We start from the raw sequence: 21,780 nt of genomic DNA on the forward strand, positions 1-21,780 counted from the left end.
GGCATTAAAATTGCATGTCATATGGTTGAATTTAACAAACTATTGCCTCCAGGGTCGCTAGGTAAGTTTTGTTTGGAATTTCAGGTTAATTTAAGCACCCAGTTCCCCTTCCTTTCCTTGAGAAATGCAACCATATAATTCAAAAAACTTTTTCCTTAAAAAAAATTTCCTGCCTCGATGTCCCGATGAAATTTGAAGGCACAAAGGAAAGAGAGAAATAACTAAATTCTAGAATATTAGCGTTCAAGGAAGAAGACGAAGCTCAAGGGGGGAAATAATATTTTTATTTGTGCAAGTTTAAATAGAAGCTTCGGGGGAAATTTCTCTTTTTCTCAACAGGGAGGGAGGAAAACCCAAGCCGATGTAAATTGTCTGGTCGAAATATTTGGGGATGCGGCACCTAAGACCCAACCCAGGACCTCCTCCACATGGAGTAGTGTGACTACTGGAGCATTGCTCAGTTCACAGCTTCAGTCGAAAGTGGCAACCCAAGATTAGATTTTTAACACTAGTTAAAAACTAATAAATTCAAATATCTCACCATAGAATTCTAACATGTATTATTTGGTCTAGTATAGAGTTATTTTTGTTTCTTGTTGTAGTTTAAGAGAACTTTAGGTAATTGACTTGGTTTGTGGATTAGGAAAGTCACAAGTAGGACATGCTATTTTCAAATAAAAGGCAGTGCAGTGAATCAGTGGATTAGTTTCTGAGAAGGATATTGCATCTCAATATATTTTTTGACTTCTTTCTGTTCTGTAATAGAATCTTCTGTTCTTCTCACACAATGAACCATTTCAACCTGGCATTGGACTGCTATCTACTCTATGGAACAACTTAAGAAATAACTCTCTCGCCGTTTGATTATTGCCGTCATGAGATCACAACTCGTATTACTGACGAACTGTTAGCCTTCTGACTGCTGTACCGGTCGCCCTTATCTCTAAATATGACTTTGTTACATTAGCCGTTTCCTTGCTTCACAAATGTCACCATCTTTAATGATCTCTTGCCGACCATTTGAGGTTTTTTCAAAGATTTGAACTTGGAGCCTTGGCTGCTCAACTACCAAATTACACCTGTGAGGCCACCCTCTCTCTTCCTCCAATCATCATATGCATTTCCTTTTCACAACATAATTCCTCATGGATAGCTTGCGCTTACAAAAGCCTGCTTATGATCTAAGCTCTTTGAGATCCATTCATCAGCCAACTTCAGTCCATGGCTTCTCGTAGTCTTGCCATACTCTTTCTCATGCTTCCTCAGCTTGCTCACTGCTTGACAGGTAGCATACCGCTCAATTCGGAGCTGTCAGCACGAGAAGACCAATCTTGGGTCTCTGAGAATGGAACTTTTGCATTTGGATTCACCTCCGCAGGTCATGGTGATCAGTTGCTATTAGCTATATGGTATGCCAAGCTTCCAGGTGATCCAACCATAGTGTGGTCTCCTAACAGGTATCATTTTGATTCCATTATAACCTTTTCTTCTGCAATGATATCATGGAATGACAATATAGCCCCTGCATTACCTACAGAGATTTTCCAGTTGGGAGAGAAGCCGTGGCAAAGCTGGACCAGATCGGAAACCTTGTGCTAGTTGATGGAAACAATACAGTGTGGGTATCCAACACCTCCAGCCTAGATGTGGAGTATGGCGTGATGTCAGACTCCGGGAGCTTCATTCTATATAACGGAAGCAGCAGCAATCGCCAAGTCGCATGGCAGAGCTTCTGGCACCCATCAGACACCCTCCTACCGGGCCAGCCTCTGTTTGTGTCCGTCGAGCTAACATCGCCCAAATCTTCTCTTGGTCTTTACTCTCTCAAAATGCTTCAGCAGCGCACCTCCCTCAGCCTTGCCTTAACCTACATATCTCCAGAGCCCTACTTCTCTTCATTGGGTTCTCATGCCAACTACTCTTACTGGTCTAGCCCAGAAATTTCGAATGCTACAGGCGATGTCGTGGCAGAACTGGATGAATCAGGCAGTTTTGGTATCAGGTATGGGACATCTTCAACTGGTACAATGTATGTCCACAAGAATGATTCTGCAGGGAACAAACCAATTCTTCGAAGGATTGCAATCGGCACAGATGGAAATCTGCGACTCTATCGATGGGACAACCAGTGGGTCATTGAGTGGTCTGCAGTCCCTAATCCATGCTTGGTTGCTGGAATTTGTGGCAGTGGAGTCTGTAACATAGATAGCAGCAAGAGCAATGCTAGTTGTACATGCCTGCCGGGAACTTCTCCGGTAGGCTCAGGTATCAAGGGATGCTTATCAAGCTCAATACCATCACCACAAGGGAACTGCAGTGGGACTCGAAACACGTCGATCAGGATGGAGACTATGCCGCAGACTAACTACTACTTCTCAGGAGCGTCTACAATTTCAAATTACAGTAAGGTGTCAAAAGGCTCGGAGTGTGCTGCATTGTGCCTTGCAGACTGCAATTGTGTGGCATCAGTTTATGGACTTTTGGAGGCAGAGACATATTGCTGGACTCTGAGGAGTATAGTATTTGGAGGATTGCAGGATCCGAGTTCGACACTGCATGTAAAGCTTGGGACGAACAGCTCTAGGACACAGGAACAGGGACCACCGGAGAAGGGTCCAGTGGGCCAAAATCGGATTCGCCGAGGGGTAGAGTGCTTCTTCCCTTGCTTCTCTGCGTCTCTGTTCTGGTTGTTCTCCTGAGCTTGCTTTTATGTTACATCGTCCAAAGGAGAAGAATGCAACAACAGCAGGGAATGATCAGTGGCTCTTTGAGCCTACCAGGAGGTCCAGCACATTTCAGTTTCCATGATCTCCAGACAGCGACGTCCAATTTTTCTCGATTGCTCGGAACTGGTAATGTGCTTTCACTTGCTATCACTAGTAGTGTTAGCTCTGTCTCAAAACTTTTTTTCTTTGTTAGAATTACATTCCTAATGATTAATTAACGCATGAACTAGTAGTGTGGTTTAACTGTTTGGTCTGTTTCCACGTGAATTAATTCAGTCTTGTTGGTTATGTTTATATTTTGTCACACTAGTTATTTAGTTATCAAATGCATACATACTTATTTTTATTTTTTTAAAAAAAATAGTAAAAACCTATTTAGTAATTCTGATTCCTGTCATAATAATAATATGTTCTATTTGCTTTGTTACCTAAAGTATTAATCTGTCTTTATGCTTCTTCCATTCACTGTTATCAGGAGGGTTTGGCAGTGTGTACAAGGGGACCCTCAGAGATGGAACCTTGGTTGCAGTAAAGAAACTGGACAAGATGTTGCCTCATGGAGAAAGGGAGTTTATTACAGAAGTAACTACTATTGGTTCCATGCATCACATGAATTTGGTTAGCCTTAGTGGGTTTTGTTCTGAGCGAACACATAGGTAAGCAGTCCTCCATCATTCAACTAACAAAAAAATTACTGTAAAAGCTCAACAAAGTCCTAAGAGATCTATTAATTTTAGCCTCACATGAACATTCATCCCTTTTCTATGTGCTGCTTCCAGTGAAACAAACTAAATAATTCTGATCGGTAATAGTGTTTGAGATTTCTATGCTTAATTCTATAATGGACAATATGAATCCAATGAGCAGGCTTCTGGTATACGAATATATGAGCAACGGATCATTAGACAAATGGATATTTCCTTCATATAATGGGCAAGAGAGATTACTGGACTGGCAAACTCGCTTCAGCATAACCATTGCCATTGCTCAAGGAATTGCATACTTCCACGAACAATGCCGGAGTAGGATCATCCATTGTGATATCAAGCCAGAAAACATTCTATTGGACGAGAAATTCTGTCCCAAGGTATCGGACTTTGGACTAGCAAAACTCATGAGCAGAGAACACTCTCATGTGATCACTATGGTTAGAGGTACGAGAGGCTACTTGGCTCCAGAGTGGGTAAGCAACCGGCCTATCACTGTTAAAGCCGATGTCTACAGCTATGGCATGCTACTTTTGGAGATTGTCGGAGGTCGGAGGAATCTCGACATGTCACTGGATGAAGAAGAATTCTTCTACCCTGGTTGGGCTTTCAAGGTAATCTAAATCTCAAAATATGCACGCAATATTTCCTTAATTTTCCTCTATAACCTATAAAAAAAGACTAATCTTTGTTTAAGTAATCACTCCAGGAAATGATGAATGGGACACCATTAAAAGCTTCTGATAAAAGACTGAACGGGATTCTGGACGAAGAAGAGTTTCTCAGGGCCCTGCAAGTTGGCTTTTGGTGCATTCAGGAAGACGCATGGATGAGGCCTTCAATGGGAGAAGTGGTTAAAATGTTGGAAGGATCAGTTGAGATCAATGTGCCACCCATGCCTCAAACAGTACTAGAGTTGGTTGAGGAAGGGTTGCATAGCGTCTACAAGGCCATGAAAGGGGATTCTTTTAGCCAGCCAACAACTTCTTCGGCGATCACCTGCCACCGATCATCAAAGGCAACCTATAGTTACTCCACCACGTCACCCAGATAGGGATGGCACCAGTGAACTGCACCACCAATTAAATAAAAATTTTATTTGTCATAGACAAAGCATATTAGCATTAAAGATCATGAGATTAAACCAACTCGCAGCCTGATTTCTGAAAGTTGGTAAGATTAGACAGAGCCTCTTATGAAAAGCTGGATCCTTGCCATACTTCCTGCAAATACCCTAAATTCTTCAGAGATTAAATTGGAGATATGAGTGATTTTCCAACTTGTAGAAGTCTGGTGAAGCAAAATATTAGTGATTTGATGAAATTTTTTTAGGCAAATTCTTATCCTGGCACCACCGATACGTGCAATTTGTTATAAGGATGCTGGATTCCAACACTCGGAGTGAATTTGAAGTCTACAGATACAAAATACCAGGCACAGGGCTGGTGATAACGAGCGATATATTGCACTTAAAAAAAAAAAATCCCAAAGCACACAGGATTTTTTTAAAACAAATTTTGTTGGACATTCGAGGGAGGCTTCAGTAGGATATTCTACACCATCATCGAAGATACTTTAATATGATCTCTTAATAACTATGGTATGGGTTCATCTATTTTGTTTTGTTTGCTGTTGGCAATTTTTGACATGTATCAGACCCTGCAGCATTTCTTGATGCTTAACTGAACCCAACAAACATAAGTACATCTCATTTTGACCCAAGAGCTCTACATAGAACCAATATGCTATGGAAGCATCCATAAATGTCCCCAAACGGTTGTTGGCCTTCACAATTTTGTCACTCCATTAAGGAGTAATATTGTGACCATCTGATCTAAATTCAATAAGCTAGATTGTCTCACATTAATATGCCCGTCCAAAAGTTTTCTTTTTACTTTTTAATCTAGCAGTCCTATTTTCTGAACTAATGTTCCATCCACATTCCCGTGAAACCAATTCAATGCGTCCAAATCCACACTTCATTAACTCCCGTCCCCCCGTTCCCCGTGACGGCACTTAATTCCCCTCAACCCGAAGGACTACACATCTATTCCCTTCCCGCCAACCCAATCATATAAATTCTTACCTTCCCTCCATTCCCAACGGTCATCTCTTCCAATTCCAACGCCAAGAGAGAAAGATGACCACCACTCACCCTTCCCTCCTATCAATCTTAGCTCTTGTAGTACTGACGGCGATTATGCCGTGCCAAGCTGAGTTCATGGTGGTCCTGCCGGACTCGTCGGGCCTCGTCGACCGCCCCCAGAACGGGTTCTCCAACCTTGCCCGGACCGACCCCGCCGAGCAGCGCGCCGTGTACGAGACCATGGCGGCCACCGGCAACGCCTGGGCCACCGCAATCCCAGACGTGTGCCGCGGCCGGTGGCATGGAATCGAGTGCATGCCTGACCGCAATGACGTCTACCACGTCGTCTCCCTCTCCTTCGGCGCCCTCTCCGACGACACTGCCTTCCCGACCTGCGACCCCGCTCATGCCACCCTCTCCCCTGCCCTCCTCCACCTCCCCTACCTCCGTTCCCTCTTCTTCTACCGCTGCTTCTCCGGCGACCACCCCCAGCAGATCCCGGCCTTCCTCGGCGGCCTTAGCCCTTCCCTCCGATCCCTCATCCTCCGTGAGAATGGCCATGTGGGGCCAATTCCGACCGAGCTCGGCAACCTGACGTCCCTCGGAGTGCTTGACCTCCATGGCAACAAATTGAGCTCTTCCATTCCCCAGTCTCTCCAACGGCTAACTCGTCTCCAATTGCTGGATTTGAGCTATAACCAATTGACAGGACCAATTCCGGACCTCACAAATCCCACCTTGAACGTCCTGGACCTCAGCCATAACTTCCTCCACGGCCAAATCCCGGCCACTTTTGGCCAATGCGATTCCCTCATCAAAATGGATTTGAGTAGAAATCGCCTTATAGGTTCCATTCCAGACTCTCTGAGCAATCTAAAGAGCTTAATTCTACTTGATTTGAGTCACAACTCACTCTCCGGTCCTTTGCCGAGCTCTCTCGGAAAACTGATTTCTCTGAGAGCACTACTCCTCAATGGGAATTATATGAGCTCAGCCACAATTCCAGAAGACGGTTTTGCTGGGCTAAAAGAGTTGTTCACATTGGTTCTATCCAACATGGGGCTGCAAGGACCAATACCGGAGTCCATTGGAGAATTGCCGAGCCTTCGAGTTCTCCATCTTGATGGCAACAAGTTCAATGGTTCGATACCGCAGAGCTTCCAGAGATTGGAGAAGCTCAGTGAGTTGAGGTTGAATGATAACCGACTTTCGGGGCCAATTCCTTTCAGTAAGGAGATGCTGTGGAGGATAGGGAGGAAGCTGAGGGTCTATAACAACCCAGGGCTTTGTTACGATGCGAGTAATGGAAGGTCTGAGGGCATTGATTCGATGTCGGGCATCAGTTATTGCGAGACTGAGACCAAAAGGGTGGTGGTAGGAGCTGCAAGTGCGAGTATCAGCGGCCACCAGACGAAGCATTTGTCATCGAGGACCGACCGCGGGCCACCTTCCAGACCTAGCTCATACGCCCCAACTCATGGATCTGGAATTCTTCGACTACTTGTTCCGATCACTGGGTTCCTGCTCTCTGTTCTTCCATTGTTGTAATCTTCTTTGAGCGCCGTCGACATAGTGGCTGTATATGTAGACGAATCTTCTCTAGAGAATGTAACAACCACCGGCAACGTAAAGAAGTGCCTTTTTATGACTTCAGATGATAACTTACGTACAATTACAACAGTTCCTTAAAAAAGTTTGACTACTTTGTACCATAATCTTGGAGTCCAGTTGCTCAGTATGAAGTAAAAAGAAAAAGAAAACGATAAGAAAGACTATCTTGATGTTAAGCAAAATAGCTAAGAAATTGGTTACGTATATACATATAATTGTGTTACAGATTACCTCAGGCTATCTTCAGGTTGAGTGTTCAGGTTGCATGGGAAGAAATCTTCACTCATGTTGCCCTATTGCTAGGTAGGATGCAATGTGCACTCATGATAATTTGGTCCAAATATTTATTAGGTCTAAGTAAACTTAGGCTGTGAAATATGTTCTTTCGGTAGCTTGGGTTACGCTCGACTCCTCCCACATGTGATATAGACATGCATGATGTGAATAAAATTGGTGACACTGAAATTCTATGCATATGATTACAAAAGTAGTTAGGCATTAAATCAAGACAATATTGTACTTCAAATAGGTTGGACTGTTTTTGTGGTATGTTTGGGCTTAAATCAGAAATGTGACCTAGTCGTCTCGCTTTCATGAGCTTAACATCGGGTAATAGTACCATGGGCTGGATGAAACTGGGCATATTTGGAAGAAAAGGATCAGATGGACCAACCTTGGACCCTGCCCCGGGCCCCCAACATGCATTCTCGTGAGACAGGGTTGGGGCTGTATCTTTCGCACCAAAGAAGGATTTACATTCCTTCACTCGAATCCACTGTTGGATCATCCACCGGTCACTCTGAGATATTTGCAAGCAAATGATTCGAGTTTGGAGTGCCTTGAGATCCTGTGCGAAGGAAGTTGAATCCTTCTTTGGCACGAAAGATACAACCCTGATCCTGTGGGACAGCTTTTCTTGGAGGGTGCCAGAACCATCACCAAAAAGAACGTGTTGATTGATGATTACATGTCTCAATCTATGCATCTACATTCACTATTAAATTGTGACATAGATCTCCTTTCCAGTGTTGGTGAAAAACATATTAGGACGTTAAGTTAAAGGCCTTCCAGAGAACTTTCCATACTAAAACAAGGCATTTGGAGGTGCTGGAAAAGAGAATTCCACTCCACCAATTACTTCCTAGGGACTGACTTCAATGTATATCAACCTTCAGATGAGTCCCAAATTATGGATATCTGTGAAGATATTGTACCTACAACTGATCAAGTGAGATGTGATCACCACTTAAATATGTAAAAATTTAAGGTCTTAATGGTAACCTAATAACAACATGCTTGTAAGATTACTATCCCATAAGACTGGTTTGGAATCAACTACCAAAGAGTAGACTGAGTAAAGCCACTGCCTCTTAAAGAACTAGCGGCACTCAGTGGACCCACAGGGCAGAGACGCTGGTTTTCCACCAAAAAGAATCATAAGGTACTCACCCCACCACTGTATTCGCCATCCTCCATGAACCAATGTGGTACATCTTGACAACGCTGCCACCGCCAGCACCTCTCCACCCCCATAACCATTATACCATGGACCACGTGATGCCATCGGAAAGCAAGAAATAATGGTGGACGATGGTGGTGGCCGCTACTCGATGGCAGCTAGATGTGTTGATTTTAATTTTGGTGAAATAGAGTGAGAGTGTGTCACAATTACTCTCTCTCTTAGAGAATATGATGAGAAGAAAAGTTTCCAAAGTCAGACATTGTCATGGAATGGGACAAAGACTAGTTCATGGTTCACATATTGAGGACATGAAGCAATATTCCAATTGGGTATGAATCATGCTTTTGGGATCTCGTTATATATGCGCACAGACACACTAAAATTCTTGAGGATACTGACGTCTAATAATATTTTTCTACCTCTCATATATGGAGCACCAGATTCCGAATTTACACCAATCCTTTTGCACCACATGGTAGGAGAACCTCTCGTGTGCATACAACGAAAGCCATCATTCTTGGGATAACTCTGGGTTTGAACAAAGATCAATCAATAGCATGGGAAGCATGCCAAACAACGAACTTGGTAGCACAATTAGTACTCATTCCTCGCTTCTGAATTCGAGACATGGTCATTATAATTGGGCATTAGATATGCCCTGAGTGAAGTTAATCATTGAAGGCAAGCAGGAGAGAGAACCATTAGCTGGACAAACAAACAATGACCCCAACTGCACAGACGGGGAGCGAAGGTTCTTTTAGCCTTGAGGCCAAGCAAGAAATGGATCATCCATGGCGTGATTGAACCATCCAACCAACTGGTGTTAAGGAGATGGTACACGACCGCAGCTGGCAGCCTCTGCTAAAAGGCAGACTCACAGTAGTTTTCAGGACACTATATAATTGGTTTAGCTCCTTCCTAAAGAGAGGGAGGACCACCGATGCTGCACTGGAGTGATGGTGATCCCTTCGCGTGGACCACATGTTTTGCTGAGAGATGCTCTATATTTCGTAAATCGTGAACAGAAACTTTGGAATGGAATCATTTAAAATGGGGGAGCACCCAACAGGCGGTTCAAAAGAGTTTGATTGGGCTCGGCAGCAGCTCAATTCGATTGGCTCGTCGTTGTGGGGCCCATAGTCATAGGTGGGGCGAACTGCCCCCACCGAAGGAGGTGGGTTTGGTGGAGTTTTTGTCCGGTTATTTATGGCGTCATGAATGTTTAGTTTACCAACCCACTGGTGTAGATGAGCCAAGGCGGTGCTAGCAGAATGCCAAATTTGTGTTATTGTCTAACCAACTCTGCAAGTTCGTCCGTCTTCTCCTATAAAAAAAAAAAAAAAAAATCTACTAGTCCTGGTGTATCTGAACAATTATGGTTGGATCAATATGGATTTTAACAAGCATGTAGTATGATAAATGTATTAGAGCAAAATTGGTATCATTACATGGACATTTTAGTTGCATTTCATGAAGTAACTGCATTTTCTATGAATCACAAGTTAGTATGAGAATGACAACATTGATTTATATGCAAACTTTACTTGAAGGTTTATTGGGATCTTGCATATTTGATTTTACTTCTGCTTTGAAAGAAGAGAAAGAAATCATACGTTAGGTTTTTTTTTATCTAATTATAAAAATATTTTCAAATTTTAAAATAAAAGACATATTTAAAAATTATTTTGAAATGTTTAAAATGAAAAAGTCATAAAAGGATTTTTTAAGTACTACCAAACATGCTCAATTTTATTGGCACCCATCTTGTCTTGAATTGTAAATTAAATGCTTCTATTAGATGAATCCATGCATATGTATTTTTCTCAAGATTGTACTATGCTATTTTGGTGGGCCAATAGCCGACTTGGTTTTGATGCTACGATGCTGATAGAAAATATTGTTGCAGATGCGCGCATCTAGTCTTTTCACTGTTTTCGTCCAAGAGGAATGCTCATCAAGTCTAATACTCAAGCCAACCTATAATATGTGCTTTTATGGATATATTAAATTATACTTTATAAAAAGTAAAACATGGCATGTGGCTAACACAAACTTTGTCTAGTCATTCGTAAAATGAATATCCGAATTCAATGCCTATTGCATAATCATATAGCTAACCATTCAATAATATATGCATAATGAGACTGAAGATGACATCATGTCAATGCTTAATCATTAGTTAGCTATTCTTTTATATGGATAAAATTTCTATTGTCGGTCTGATCATAAAAAAATTATGATCGGATTATTATCATCTGTCATATATCCTCCATCTTACGGATCACAAAGCAGAAGCAGAGAAGGAAAAAAAAAAAGAGGAGAGGAGGGGTGGAAGGGAGGAGAGTTGGTGGCACCGGAGTTGGGGGAGGAGAGCGATAGAGCGGGGTGGGGGGCCGAGGTGCAAGTGCCCACGGAGCAGGGGGTGGGGGGTTGAGGTGCAGGCGTCGGGGCGAACCTATCGAAGGGGTAGAGGTGGGCACGAAGGCATCGGGGCGGTGCGGACATCAGAGGATTGAGGTGCAGACGTTAGGGCAGAAGGGCGAAGTGAGTGCGGGGGGCCAGGGTGCAGGTGTAAGGTAGAGCCACCAAAAGGAGGGGTTGTGCACGGAGAAGAAGAAAGTTTTTTTTTTTTTTATGGATGAGGGATACATGATAGATGATGATGGTCCAATTATAATTTTTTTCATGATCAAACTAACTATAGAAATTTTATCCCTTTTACACGGTTATATCCCTATAATTATTAAGAATGCGTTTGGTTACACTTTTTGATTTTTAATTTTTAAAAAATATTTTTATTTTTTTTATTTTTATTATTGAGTAAAAATAAAAAAAATAAAACATATGTTGGATAACTACGTTGCTATAAAGTAAAAAGCAACGTTTGGGAACGGCAGGTGAAGAGCTCTATGAGAAAAAAAGATTCAGAAAGAGTGAAAGAAGAGGATGGGGAGGTGAAGAGCTCGACGAGGAAGAAAGGTTCGGACTCTTTATTTTTTATTTTGATATTTTAGATATAAAGAAGTAAAAAAAAAAAGAAAAAATAAGTTTTGAAAAGCAAAAAAAAATTATTTTATATATAAAATAATTATTTTGATTATTTTAATTTTAATTTTTAATTTTTTATAATATTATCAAATATTTATTTTTAAATTTTTAAATTTTAAAAATAAAAAATATTTTTTAATGATTAACCAAATGCATCCTAAACGACCCAGAGCTAACTTCATCCTCTCCATAATTTTAAAAAGTTATAAAAAATAAAAAGTCTGTCGTGCCACAAGTTTCAAAATAACTGGATCCTATTCCACGAGGAAAAAGTTACATCCTCTCTCGAATTCCAGCGAAATAAAAGTTTTTTAATTTATCTTTTTTAAATTAAACATTTTACTCATCCAAAACTTGTTTTTATTGGAACTAAATTATCATCAACAGATTGATGAATTAAAAAAAAAATTAATGTATATCATTTTTAAAATAAATATAGCTTTATATCATCATACATGCATCGCACATGCATATTGCTGGTCCACCCACTAAGTAGATACCATCCAAAAATTCAGACGCGATCCGGAATATCGGACGCATTGACGTTCCTCTTGTTGCATTGGATTTTAAACCGGAATCCAAACCGCACAATAATATCCTTTGCGGCGCCGAACCGCTCGCTCTCTCCGACCGTACCCAATCTTCGGTCCACCAACTAATCAACGCCTCATCAACCAAGCCCACTTCACCACCATGGCCATCGCACTCACCATCCCCAATTCATCCTTTCAATGCAGCCACATGAGGCCCAACCACAATTCTCCACGCCATATGGCACGATATAATTGGTTCAAATTCACCAGTCCGTGAGATCAGCACGGAAACAAAAGCAAGGGAACTCTTGTTGGTGGCATGATTGGGCCCCAACATATCATATTTTTCTCGCTCGCGAAAAATCTTGAACCCGCTTCCCGGTATGGCATTGACTTCACTCCCCAGTCCCTTCTCCTCCCCTCTCTCATTCTTTTTTTGGTAAAAACCCTCTTCCCAATTCCCACAACAAAAAAAGAAAAGAAAATTCTAGCCTAATCTTGGATTAATAAAACCCACTTAGTTGGCTCTACTTCCCTCCTTCCTCTCGAGGTTGGCCAGATAGCGGTTTGGATAGCGTTGGGAAAAGAATGCAGCAATGGCGGCCAGAGAACCCGGCAATGACCTCCGACGAGGTATCCATGGAGAGGAGCAAGGGCTTCGTCATGGCCTTGCAGGTGTCCACTTTCTCTCTCTATCTGAGTTCTTTGTTTTTTTTTTTTTTTTTAACCACCAGATCTGATCTGTTTCTATCTGTTCCTTGCCTCGAATCTTCTGACCTTTTCTTGCCAGTTCGATTTCAATTGTTTCTAGGGTTTCTTTGCTTCTTTTTCTATTTGCATTTATTTTCCTGGCAGTTATCAATGAATTCCTCCGTGGGACAAACTCTTTTTGGAGCTCAGGGCGCCATTTCTTGTGACTCAGTACAAAATAAGATTTGTCTTCAGATCTCTGGTTATTCCCAACGCCTCATTGATTTTTAGATTGGACGATTTAGAAAGAGGAACTGTTCTTGGAATCCTGTCCGTTAGATAGTCGTGGATGGGTCAAAGATTGGTTTGCTCTTGAATAGGAGATAGCTGCAAGAACGAGCATGTATTAGTATGTAAATATTTATGATATCATTTCTTGTTTCTTGGTTTTCTTATGTATGCGGTGCCATATATTTTATTTATTATGTCTTTAGCCGATCTTTTTTTTTTTTAATATCTGAAACACTCTGAAAAAACATTAATGCTGTCCTTCTCTCGAATTTTGTATGTATTATTCGAACACTATATGCTGTTGTTATTGACTGGGTGCAGGAACTGAAGAACTTGAGGCCTCAGCTTTACTCTGCTGCCGAGTATTGTGAAAACTCTTACCTTCACAATGAACAGAAACAGATGTAAGATTTCTTGGTGCATGAATTTCCTTTTAAAGCATTGGTATTGATGCTTTCTCTGCATTTCTTCATGACAAAAATATATATGTATGAATTGTAAGTATTATGCCTGTCTTCTAGTTCTGGGTTTGGAAGAGTTTTGGCTAAGCTTACCATATTGACAAGTGTCTGCTGTTCATCAAAGCTCCATTTATGTTTTTCTATTTGAATAACATCATGATCAGCATGCAATTGAACAAAGATGTTGCAATGCACAATCTCGAGATTAAGCATCAATTTTTGGATTGGATATGATCATGAAATTAATAGGTATACTGGAATTGAGCATTTTGTTGTTCTTTATCTTCTATAACCTATCGTACTCCTCCCTTTCCTCCACTTGCATTTATATGATATCAGAGACCAACCTGTGAATACCATGGGAATTGCATATGCAATTTACTGTTGTTTCTGGCACAAGGAATTTGTTAATGAAGATCCATGAGCTCTTGGGATTTGATGTACAAGCATGATTTTCCCCTTTAAAGTCTGCAGACAACATATTCTGTCAGCCCTGTCCTACCTGAAGTGATTTTCTCTGATCAAGATCTCCTCAAGCATGTAGGCTTGTTCAAAAACATATATTTAACTGTTATTTTCTAGTGATATTTCAAAGTTATGTTTGGATCTGAAATACTGTGAATGATGTTTTATAATAAAGAAAATGCTGTAGGAGGCATGGTTTTCAGTTGGCAAATGGTGCTCATTTATATCAACACTCCTTACATACACATATTTTATAAAGTACTTGCTGATACTGATGCAATTTTCCTCAAAAAATGATGCTGACCTGATAAGTGAATTGTAAACTGGAACTAGCATCTATAAACACAAAAATATGCACCCTTGTGGACAAATACTTCTAAAAGATCGGGTGCCCGACTTTTAAATCAAACTTTTTGGGTTGTTTCATAATGTTGAATGGATGCATTTTAAACATTCATATTCATTTTTTATTTTAATAGATACAGCATACATCATGTATAGCTCATTCATGCATTCTACTTCCGAAAAAAGTCATTGAAAACATCATAATCGATATGAGGACTTCGAACTACAAACCAGCATTTTTCCAAAAAAAAAAAGAAGCTATGAAAAGCATTTTTTTTAAGGAAACATGCTATAAAAGTATTAGTGTGACAATTATTGATCAAATAAATGCATATAACAAAGTACTTTAGTGTACAGAAGCATACTAGCCTGTATGCTATGGTTAACATGATACTCTCTGCTGATGCATAGATATATTTCCCTCTCGTTATTGAATGGTATGTTTGCTTTTGTTATGGCATCAGTGAGTATGATGCCAGAAGTGTGGCATTTGAATTTTTTTTAACTGTTAATGGAAGTATGCAATTCTAATTGATGGCATTGACTTAAAAACTAAACTTTATTTGGCCCCATAACACAAATTTTTAAATTTTGGTATAAGAAAAGTCCTAGGGATGCAAGTTCAGAATTCTACAATGTAAATTTTGAGAATAATGATGGTTTATGTCATAGCAGGACAAGCTGCTAATAAAAGAACCCATGCAACCAAGCACTTCACTGTCTCTGGATCACTGCATCAATCAAATCTCTTACCTCTGGTTGCATAATATTTCTCTTGGACTAACATAGAGTCACTGATATGCAACAAGAATTTAGAATTATCTGAATCCTCTTGAACTAACATAATGTCACTCATTTGTGAGAATATAACCTTTTTTCTAATTTGTGATGGATAAGCAAAATGACCAATAATTTCCAAAACATAAATCTAAACATGGTGGACAATCACAAGTACTGTTGAATTTTATGATTGAACGGAAAGGCATGCGCTTCTTTGGATTCTGGAGTGTTTTTGCAAAAATTCAGAATCTTTCACGTGCATATATATTTGAATGATTATCTGAAATCATGGTGGTGCTGCCACTATAATCATCTATTGAATTTTTGTTAAATATTTAGATTTCCAAATGCAAATTTCGCTTGGTTTAGTGTGAAAATGGAACTACATATTTTTATTAGGGTCCTGGATAATCTGAAAGATTATGCTGTTCAAGCCCTTGTCAATGCAGTAGATCACCTTGGTACTGTTGCTTACAAGTTGACAGACCTGTTTGAACAGCAAACATTGGATGTTTCAACTGTGGGGCTAAAGATTTCATGTCTGAACCAGGCAAGTATTCTATAATAGCATGAACTTTTCCTTAAAACATCTTGGATGGAAACTAATGTTACTGTCTTGTTTTCAGAAAATTCTTACTTGCCAAAAATACACTGATAAAGAGGGTATTAGGCAGCAGCGAATGTTCACAAATACCGCAAGATATCACAAACATTACATTCTACCAAGTAGGAGTAACAGCTGACTATATCTTCTCCTTTTTTTTATTTTTGATGAGGGATTATATCTTCGTTGAAGAAACGATGGGAAGCAGTAAATTTTTAACTTTTCATTTCAATTCCCAAGCTAGATTCTGTCAGCAGAAGAATGCAGAGTAGTCCACAACTACAAACTGATGTTAATTTAATTCATGTGCAAGCAAAACCTCGTCCTCATTCTTCAGGTGCTGGATATCTGCATTCGATGCTCATTCAATTATTTCTATTGTCTCTCTTTATAGATTTGCATATTCATGTTGAATATCATGTTGATTGGCTTAAAGGCAGCCCTGCATCAAAAACTCTTTCCTGGCATCTAGCCTCTGAGACCAACTCTGCATCAGATCGAGCACCTCATGCAGTACCAAGGCAATCTTATGCACCTTTTTCTTTTATCCTCTCACGCCTGTTCATACTTATTTACGAAGGATATAGAGACCCCAACTAAATGGTTCTGTTCTTATTTCTGAGCTAAAAGGATTTTTTTTTTCTGTCTGCAGCACTGGAAATGTTAAAGCTCCCAAGATAACTGCTGAAGTCTTCCATCTTTTGAGTATCGTCCATTTGGGAGCTTTCAACTCAATATGTTGCTTTGTTTCTTCTTATATTATGCATCTCAATAGCTGCCTAGCGTTGGATCTATTTTCAATATTTGTATGTGACAAATGTTTCATTTTGAATTAATGTGAATTTCAGATGCAGAAGACACTGCTGCACCAATGCCCTTATCAACTCATCTTCAGTCAGCTAGTTCCAATCCCACTTCTTCTCTGGGTTTGCACTCATTTGGCATTAGGGTAAAAAATTAATCACTGCTATAAGTTTCTTTTTGGAAATCCATTATTGAGGGAATTTGTTTTGCATTACATTTGCAAAAGTTGATATTCATGAGAAGAAAGTCATTATAAACAACAGGAACATTGCTTACTCTAATTGCTTGTGGTTACTAGTCCTTGCTGCCAATCATTTTATCTGAAAGCTACATTCCTTATCACTGCTAGATCAGCTAAATCCTTTCCTCATAGTCTCCATCCAAGTTATATTAGTATTATCCTGCTTTTACTTGACCATCAGCAAATGAAGTAGATGCTCCTCCTCTTTATGTAAAATATTTGTTATAAAATATATCCTAGGGTGCATGTAAGGCCCTTACTCAGTTATGGTCCCAGCAATCTGGTGTCCTGAGAGGGGACTGACCTAATTTTTGGTGCTTTTTTTGTTTCTTTGCACAAAGTGGCTGCCCTAAGACTTGGACCTGCCCCATTGTGCTTGTCGGCCCAAGCACCATTCTATTAAGTGAATATAGAATTTCTTAATTTATCATGAGAAAAAGGAAATATTGATGAACTGTTGTGGAAGTTCTTTGGCATTCACATTTCGTGTCTCTTAAAATTTAATTAGCTAAAATTGGATAATATCACATTTTTCTCATCTTTTGCTGAAATATTACAAGATAATAAATTAACTGGCAATTTCATTTTGTAAGCTATGTTTTCTATCTGACGTGAATTGCTGTATGCTAAATTATGCATACACTAGATATGTTTCACATATAGATACTTCTGTGCATGAAATTAGCAGTTGTCTCAAAGCAACACTTACCTTTTTGCTTTCTGTAACTTCTCAAGCATTGTACCAGTATAAAGTTCACTTGTCCATACTTGTTAGATTGACCTGAGGCATAATTCTCAAAGTGATATACCATGAATTTTCTTACGTAAACAAAGGGAAGAAAAAGAGGTGTTGCCTATTTAACTGTTATTACTTCTGTAATTACAGAGTAAAATCTATGTTTCTGCTGGAGATAAGCTCCCTATGGTGGAAAGCTACAACTGCATCTAATGAGTAGTTTTATTTCTTGTCAGGATCCTGTGGAGCCTTCAAAACCTTTAATCACATTCAGATCCTTTGACAACCCTGGACGGCTTCAAATTTATCGGCCTCCTGTTCGCAGTAAGAGCTTGCTGTCAGCATTTTTTGCCAAAAACAAATCCTTAAAGCCAAGAAAAGCTCCCGTCTTGTGATGGTTTTCTTCACAAACCTACAGACTCGACCTGCCAGATTTGCTGGTTGAGTGTTGTTGCAAATAACCCTAATTGGTGATGTAGTCAGTGCTTGTACTCTGTTCAACATTCTGTGATTGTTGGATGTATTTATCTATTAACTGGTTGTGGTTGTGTGACTGCTTTGTCACTTTATATCTCTAGGTCTTTTGCAGCATGACCTAGTAGATGAGGTGTTGCAAATCTTAGGAGTAATTTTGTGTGATATTTCATTATTGTAAAGGGGCTTGAACTACTCTATCAAGATGCCAGAAACAGCTAAGATATTGTTGTCTAATTCTTGAGAATTTGTCCTTGTATTAGAGCTGGCTCAAGTCTCGCATATCTATTTCTATAGATTTAGTTATATTTGAAGGCTATATCCATTTTGGGTGTTGAGATGGTGCATTAAAGGCCTTTCTGGCACTTCTATGCTTTTAAAATTGATCTAGAAGCTGCAGTTCAGATACCTTTTCCGCAAGCAAGTAGAAAACCTTCTTGGTGATTTAATTGACACAATCAAAGGATCTGGATACAGGGCAGCTGCACAGATTAATTTAGATTCTTTTTAAGGGATGCTTTTCGTGAGTTTCTAACTTTATTATGTTCAGGTATCTCTCATTTGGCATGAAGACAGTATTTTCATTGCAGTTATTGTTTAGTTTTATTGACAGAAAGTTACTGTTTGGTTGCATTCCATTCAGTTAATGTACTCGTCTACATTTTTCTGAGAAGTTTTCATCCCACTCAGTGTACGGGCTGTCCTGGGCTCCTGGCAGTTTCTGAGTTGGTTGGATCTGAAAGCACGGATATGTTTGTGTACCGGAAGGCCTGTTGACCTCATTTTTTTAAGCTAATAAAACCAAAATCCATTTGTGTTATTTGTCCTTAGTGTTAGCTTGAATTTCTCCAGCATATTAAGGTACCTGAGCTCCACTTATAGCCTATGAAGGTCATCTGAGTCTGCTTGTAGCCTATGAAGGTCATCATGCAATCCACCCGATGGAAGGATGGGGAAGAAAACTTAGCCACGTGATGTCTATCAGATCCGGCTATGGATTTAGAATCTTGCCGGATTCTGATAAAAAAAAACAATCTCTCAGACAATGCTAGTTAGGGGATGGATGATATAAGATCATCCATTTAACCAGTCAAACACCATACAAAGGTTTGAATAACCTTTCCCAGTTAGCAACCCAAAAGAATAGATAGCCGTTTGACACTTTTTCTTAACGTTTTGTTTTATTACCGTGCCGTTGCTTTTGCTAGAGCCAGTGTGGAATTACTAGTGTTCAACCGCCAAGCTACGACACTTGGTTTTGTTTTATATAGCGAGTTTATTTTACTTATTTAAAATATATCCATACCAATAAATAGTCAATTTAGGATACGCTTGGTTAACCATAAAAAAAAATATTTTTTTTATTTTTTAATTTTTAAAAAATAAAAATCAAAAAGTAATATTTGATAACATCATAAAAAATAAAAAGCAAAAAAGCAAAAATAATTATTTTTTATGAAAAATATTTTTTTTTACTTTTTAAAATTTATTTTTCCTTTAAAAAAATGAGTGAAAAATCTCGCCTCTTTTTCCTCTACTACGATCCCTCCTCCTAGGCACTCGTCCGCCTCACCCCCTCCGCCGTCCAGATTACCCTCTAGGAGTCCTCTACCACTGCCACCATCGTGGATTGTCTCTTCCGCTTTCTCTCCATATCCCCCTTCCGATCCCTTCTCCTCAGCGCCATCTTTCGAATGTGGAAGAAACTCGACCTTTCCGATGACTTCGAGGATTCGATCATTGTTCGGAATTCTACTATCTTTTCACTTTGGGATAACCCCACAGAAGCCCAACATCTATATGTTAGAGCTCATCGAGGGGAACCCCAGCTCTAATTATACACCAATGGTGGAGTGGCGGCGCTGGGAGATGACTAGGGAGGGATCCAAGGCAAATGAGATGGAGCTCAGGTTTGGATTCAAGCATGGATTCCCTCTCAAGATGCGGCTCATACATCGGTGGGGATTGGAGGGAGGGAAACTGGGAGTGGAATCGGCATCGAAGGAAGAGTTTGGTTCAGTTGCTGACAATGTTTGAGTAGTGGTTCAGAAAGTCGGTAGAAATACAGAATATAATAACAGCCAAAGCAATATCCGGCAAAGAGGTATGTAGTTAATTAGTCACTTATTTTTTTAAAAAGTTAGCAATATCCGGCAAAGAGGTATGTAGTTAATTAGTCACTTATTTTTTAAAAAAGTTAGATAATTTTTTTAAAAATTAGATAATCAGCCAAAGCAACTAGTTACCAAACATACTTTTTACTTTTATTTTATAGCAAAAATTAAAAAAAAAATAAAAATATTTTTTAGAAAGTAAAAATCAAAAAGTGCAACCAAACACGCTCTTAATATACATTTTGATATCCATATTTTAATCATTTTTTATGAATTTTATTGGTTAAAGTATTAAAAATAGTAATAACTTGTATGCATTCCTATATTTATATTTAATTTTTATTACAAGCTCTCTAAAAATAGACAATTCATAATTATTTTTTATTTATATTGTAATTAAAGAATAATGATGGTATTTGATAAAAAGAATATTTATATTTTTTATATTATACATATTTTATTTTAAATAATTTTAATATTTAATATTTTGAATATAAATTTAATTAAATCATTGATTCGGATATCTACTAGGTCAGTCATCTTGTAGGTTGAATAATTTTATCTTTTTTTTTCTATAGTGCATGTGATTCGGATATAGGGGCGGACCATACCAACTTTTACAGGAGGGTCAGGAGAATATAAAAATAAAAAAAATATTAATAAATAATTAAAATTAATTTAAATAATTTTTTCATAAATATTATTTAAATTGAACTCGACATTCTTTCATAAAACTAAATTCATCAATAATGGTATCTACTGCAAAATTTTTAGCTATCTCATTTATCAGATCATGGTAGCTCTCCATAGCAACATTATGTCCAAGAAACGCACAATTCAAATTTTTTCCCATATGTCCAAGAAACGCACAATTCTCCCCATCATTGATTTTTTTCTAATTTTAAAATCCACCTTCTACAAATTTGCTTCTTCTTTCACCTAGCTTTGAAAAGAGATACTAAGCAGGATAATAAGCAGCATTTGTAGTTGGAGAATATTCGAGCTAACTAGATGTTGATTGAACCAATATGATTGAAAATACCTATGATGTTTTTCTGAACCAATAGGATCATACTTTTTCAATATTAGTTGATAAGGACCTAAACTAATATAGGCACGATGAATTTCATCACATTGATTCACAGGATATTTCCAAATTTGTTTGCGCAATCCCGGATCTTTTTTCAATACATGAATATTAATATATTTTGTTTCAATTTTTATTTTTTTAGATGGCTTTTTTTCTAAAGAAATGGTATCTGTTTTTGGAGTTGATTGATGAAGTTCAATCTCAGCCTCAACCTCAAATGGAGGCTGCGTAGTTCCACCATCAATTTTTTCTATTTCTTTTTTTTTTTTTTTAAATTATTAATTTTTCTACCCATATTGAATCTAAAATATGAATAAAGTTATAAGATAAAAATACAATAAAAAAAAGGGAAGAAGAGAAGAGGATGTTGAAAAAGTGGCAACATGATCCAATTTTTTTAAATTATTTTTTATAAATAAATACATAATTTCAAATTTTAATAATTTTTAAATATTATATATATAAAATTTAATTTTTAAATATATAAATATATATATATAAATAAAATCAGA

The 21,780-nt window shown here is 38.7% G+C and overlaps 3 protein-coding genes across 5 annotated transcripts; all 3 read left to right on the top strand.

Annotated features, from left to right (window-relative positions):
- Positions 1-1,215: 1,215 nt before the first annotated feature.
- Positions 1,216-4,786, top strand: LOC105042086 (G-type lectin S-receptor-like serine/threonine-protein kinase At5g24080). The gene is given in 6 exon segments (XM_010919184.4): positions 1,216-1,457; positions 1,538-2,588; positions 2,591-2,852; positions 3,202-3,382; positions 3,594-4,047; positions 4,143-4,786. Coding segments are annotated over 6 exon segments (2,529 nt in total). The 5' UTR covers positions 1,216-1,221; the 3' UTR covers positions 4,488-4,786.
- A 775-nt stretch (positions 4,787-5,561) lies between these two features.
- Positions 5,562-7,135, top strand: LOC105042094 (protein TOO MANY MOUTHS). The gene has a single exon (XM_010919194.4). It carries the CDS (start codon positions 5,574-5,576, stop codon positions 7,065-7,067), a length of 1,494 nt encoding a protein of 497 aa, XP_010917496.2. The 5' UTR covers positions 5,562-5,573; the 3' UTR covers positions 7,068-7,135.
- Positions 7,136-12,625: 5,490 nt separating this feature from the next.
- LOC105041782 (protein ABIL1) lies at positions 12,626-18,326 on the top strand. 3 transcript variants are annotated; one of them, XM_073253017.1, is made up of 10 exons: positions 12,710-12,848; positions 13,029-13,125; positions 13,476-13,558; positions 15,605-15,755; positions 15,832-15,931; positions 16,054-16,146; positions 16,246-16,330; positions 16,462-16,514; positions 16,658-16,758; positions 17,827-18,246. In XM_073253017.1, coding segments are annotated over exons 3-10 (744 nt in total). In that variant the 5' UTR covers positions 12,710-12,848; positions 13,029-13,125; positions 13,476-13,556; the 3' UTR covers positions 17,986-18,246. The 3 variants fall into 3 exon arrangements, with proteins under 3 accessions (XP_010917115.1, XP_073109117.1, XP_073109118.1); XM_010918813.4 differs by lacking the exon at positions 13,029-13,125 and having other exon boundaries at positions 12,626-12,848; positions 17,827-18,326; XM_073253016.1 differs by lacking the exon at positions 13,029-13,125 and having other exon boundaries at positions 12,626-12,848; positions 16,054-16,330.
- Positions 18,327-21,780: the final 3,454 nt, after the last annotated feature.

Source organism: Elaeis guineensis, chromosome 2 (genome assembly GCF_000442705.2).
Source record: "Elaeis guineensis isolate ETL-2024a chromosome 2, EG11, whole genome shotgun sequence".
Classification (NCBI taxonomy): Eukaryota; Viridiplantae; Streptophyta; class Magnoliopsida; order Arecales; family Arecaceae; genus Elaeis; species Elaeis guineensis.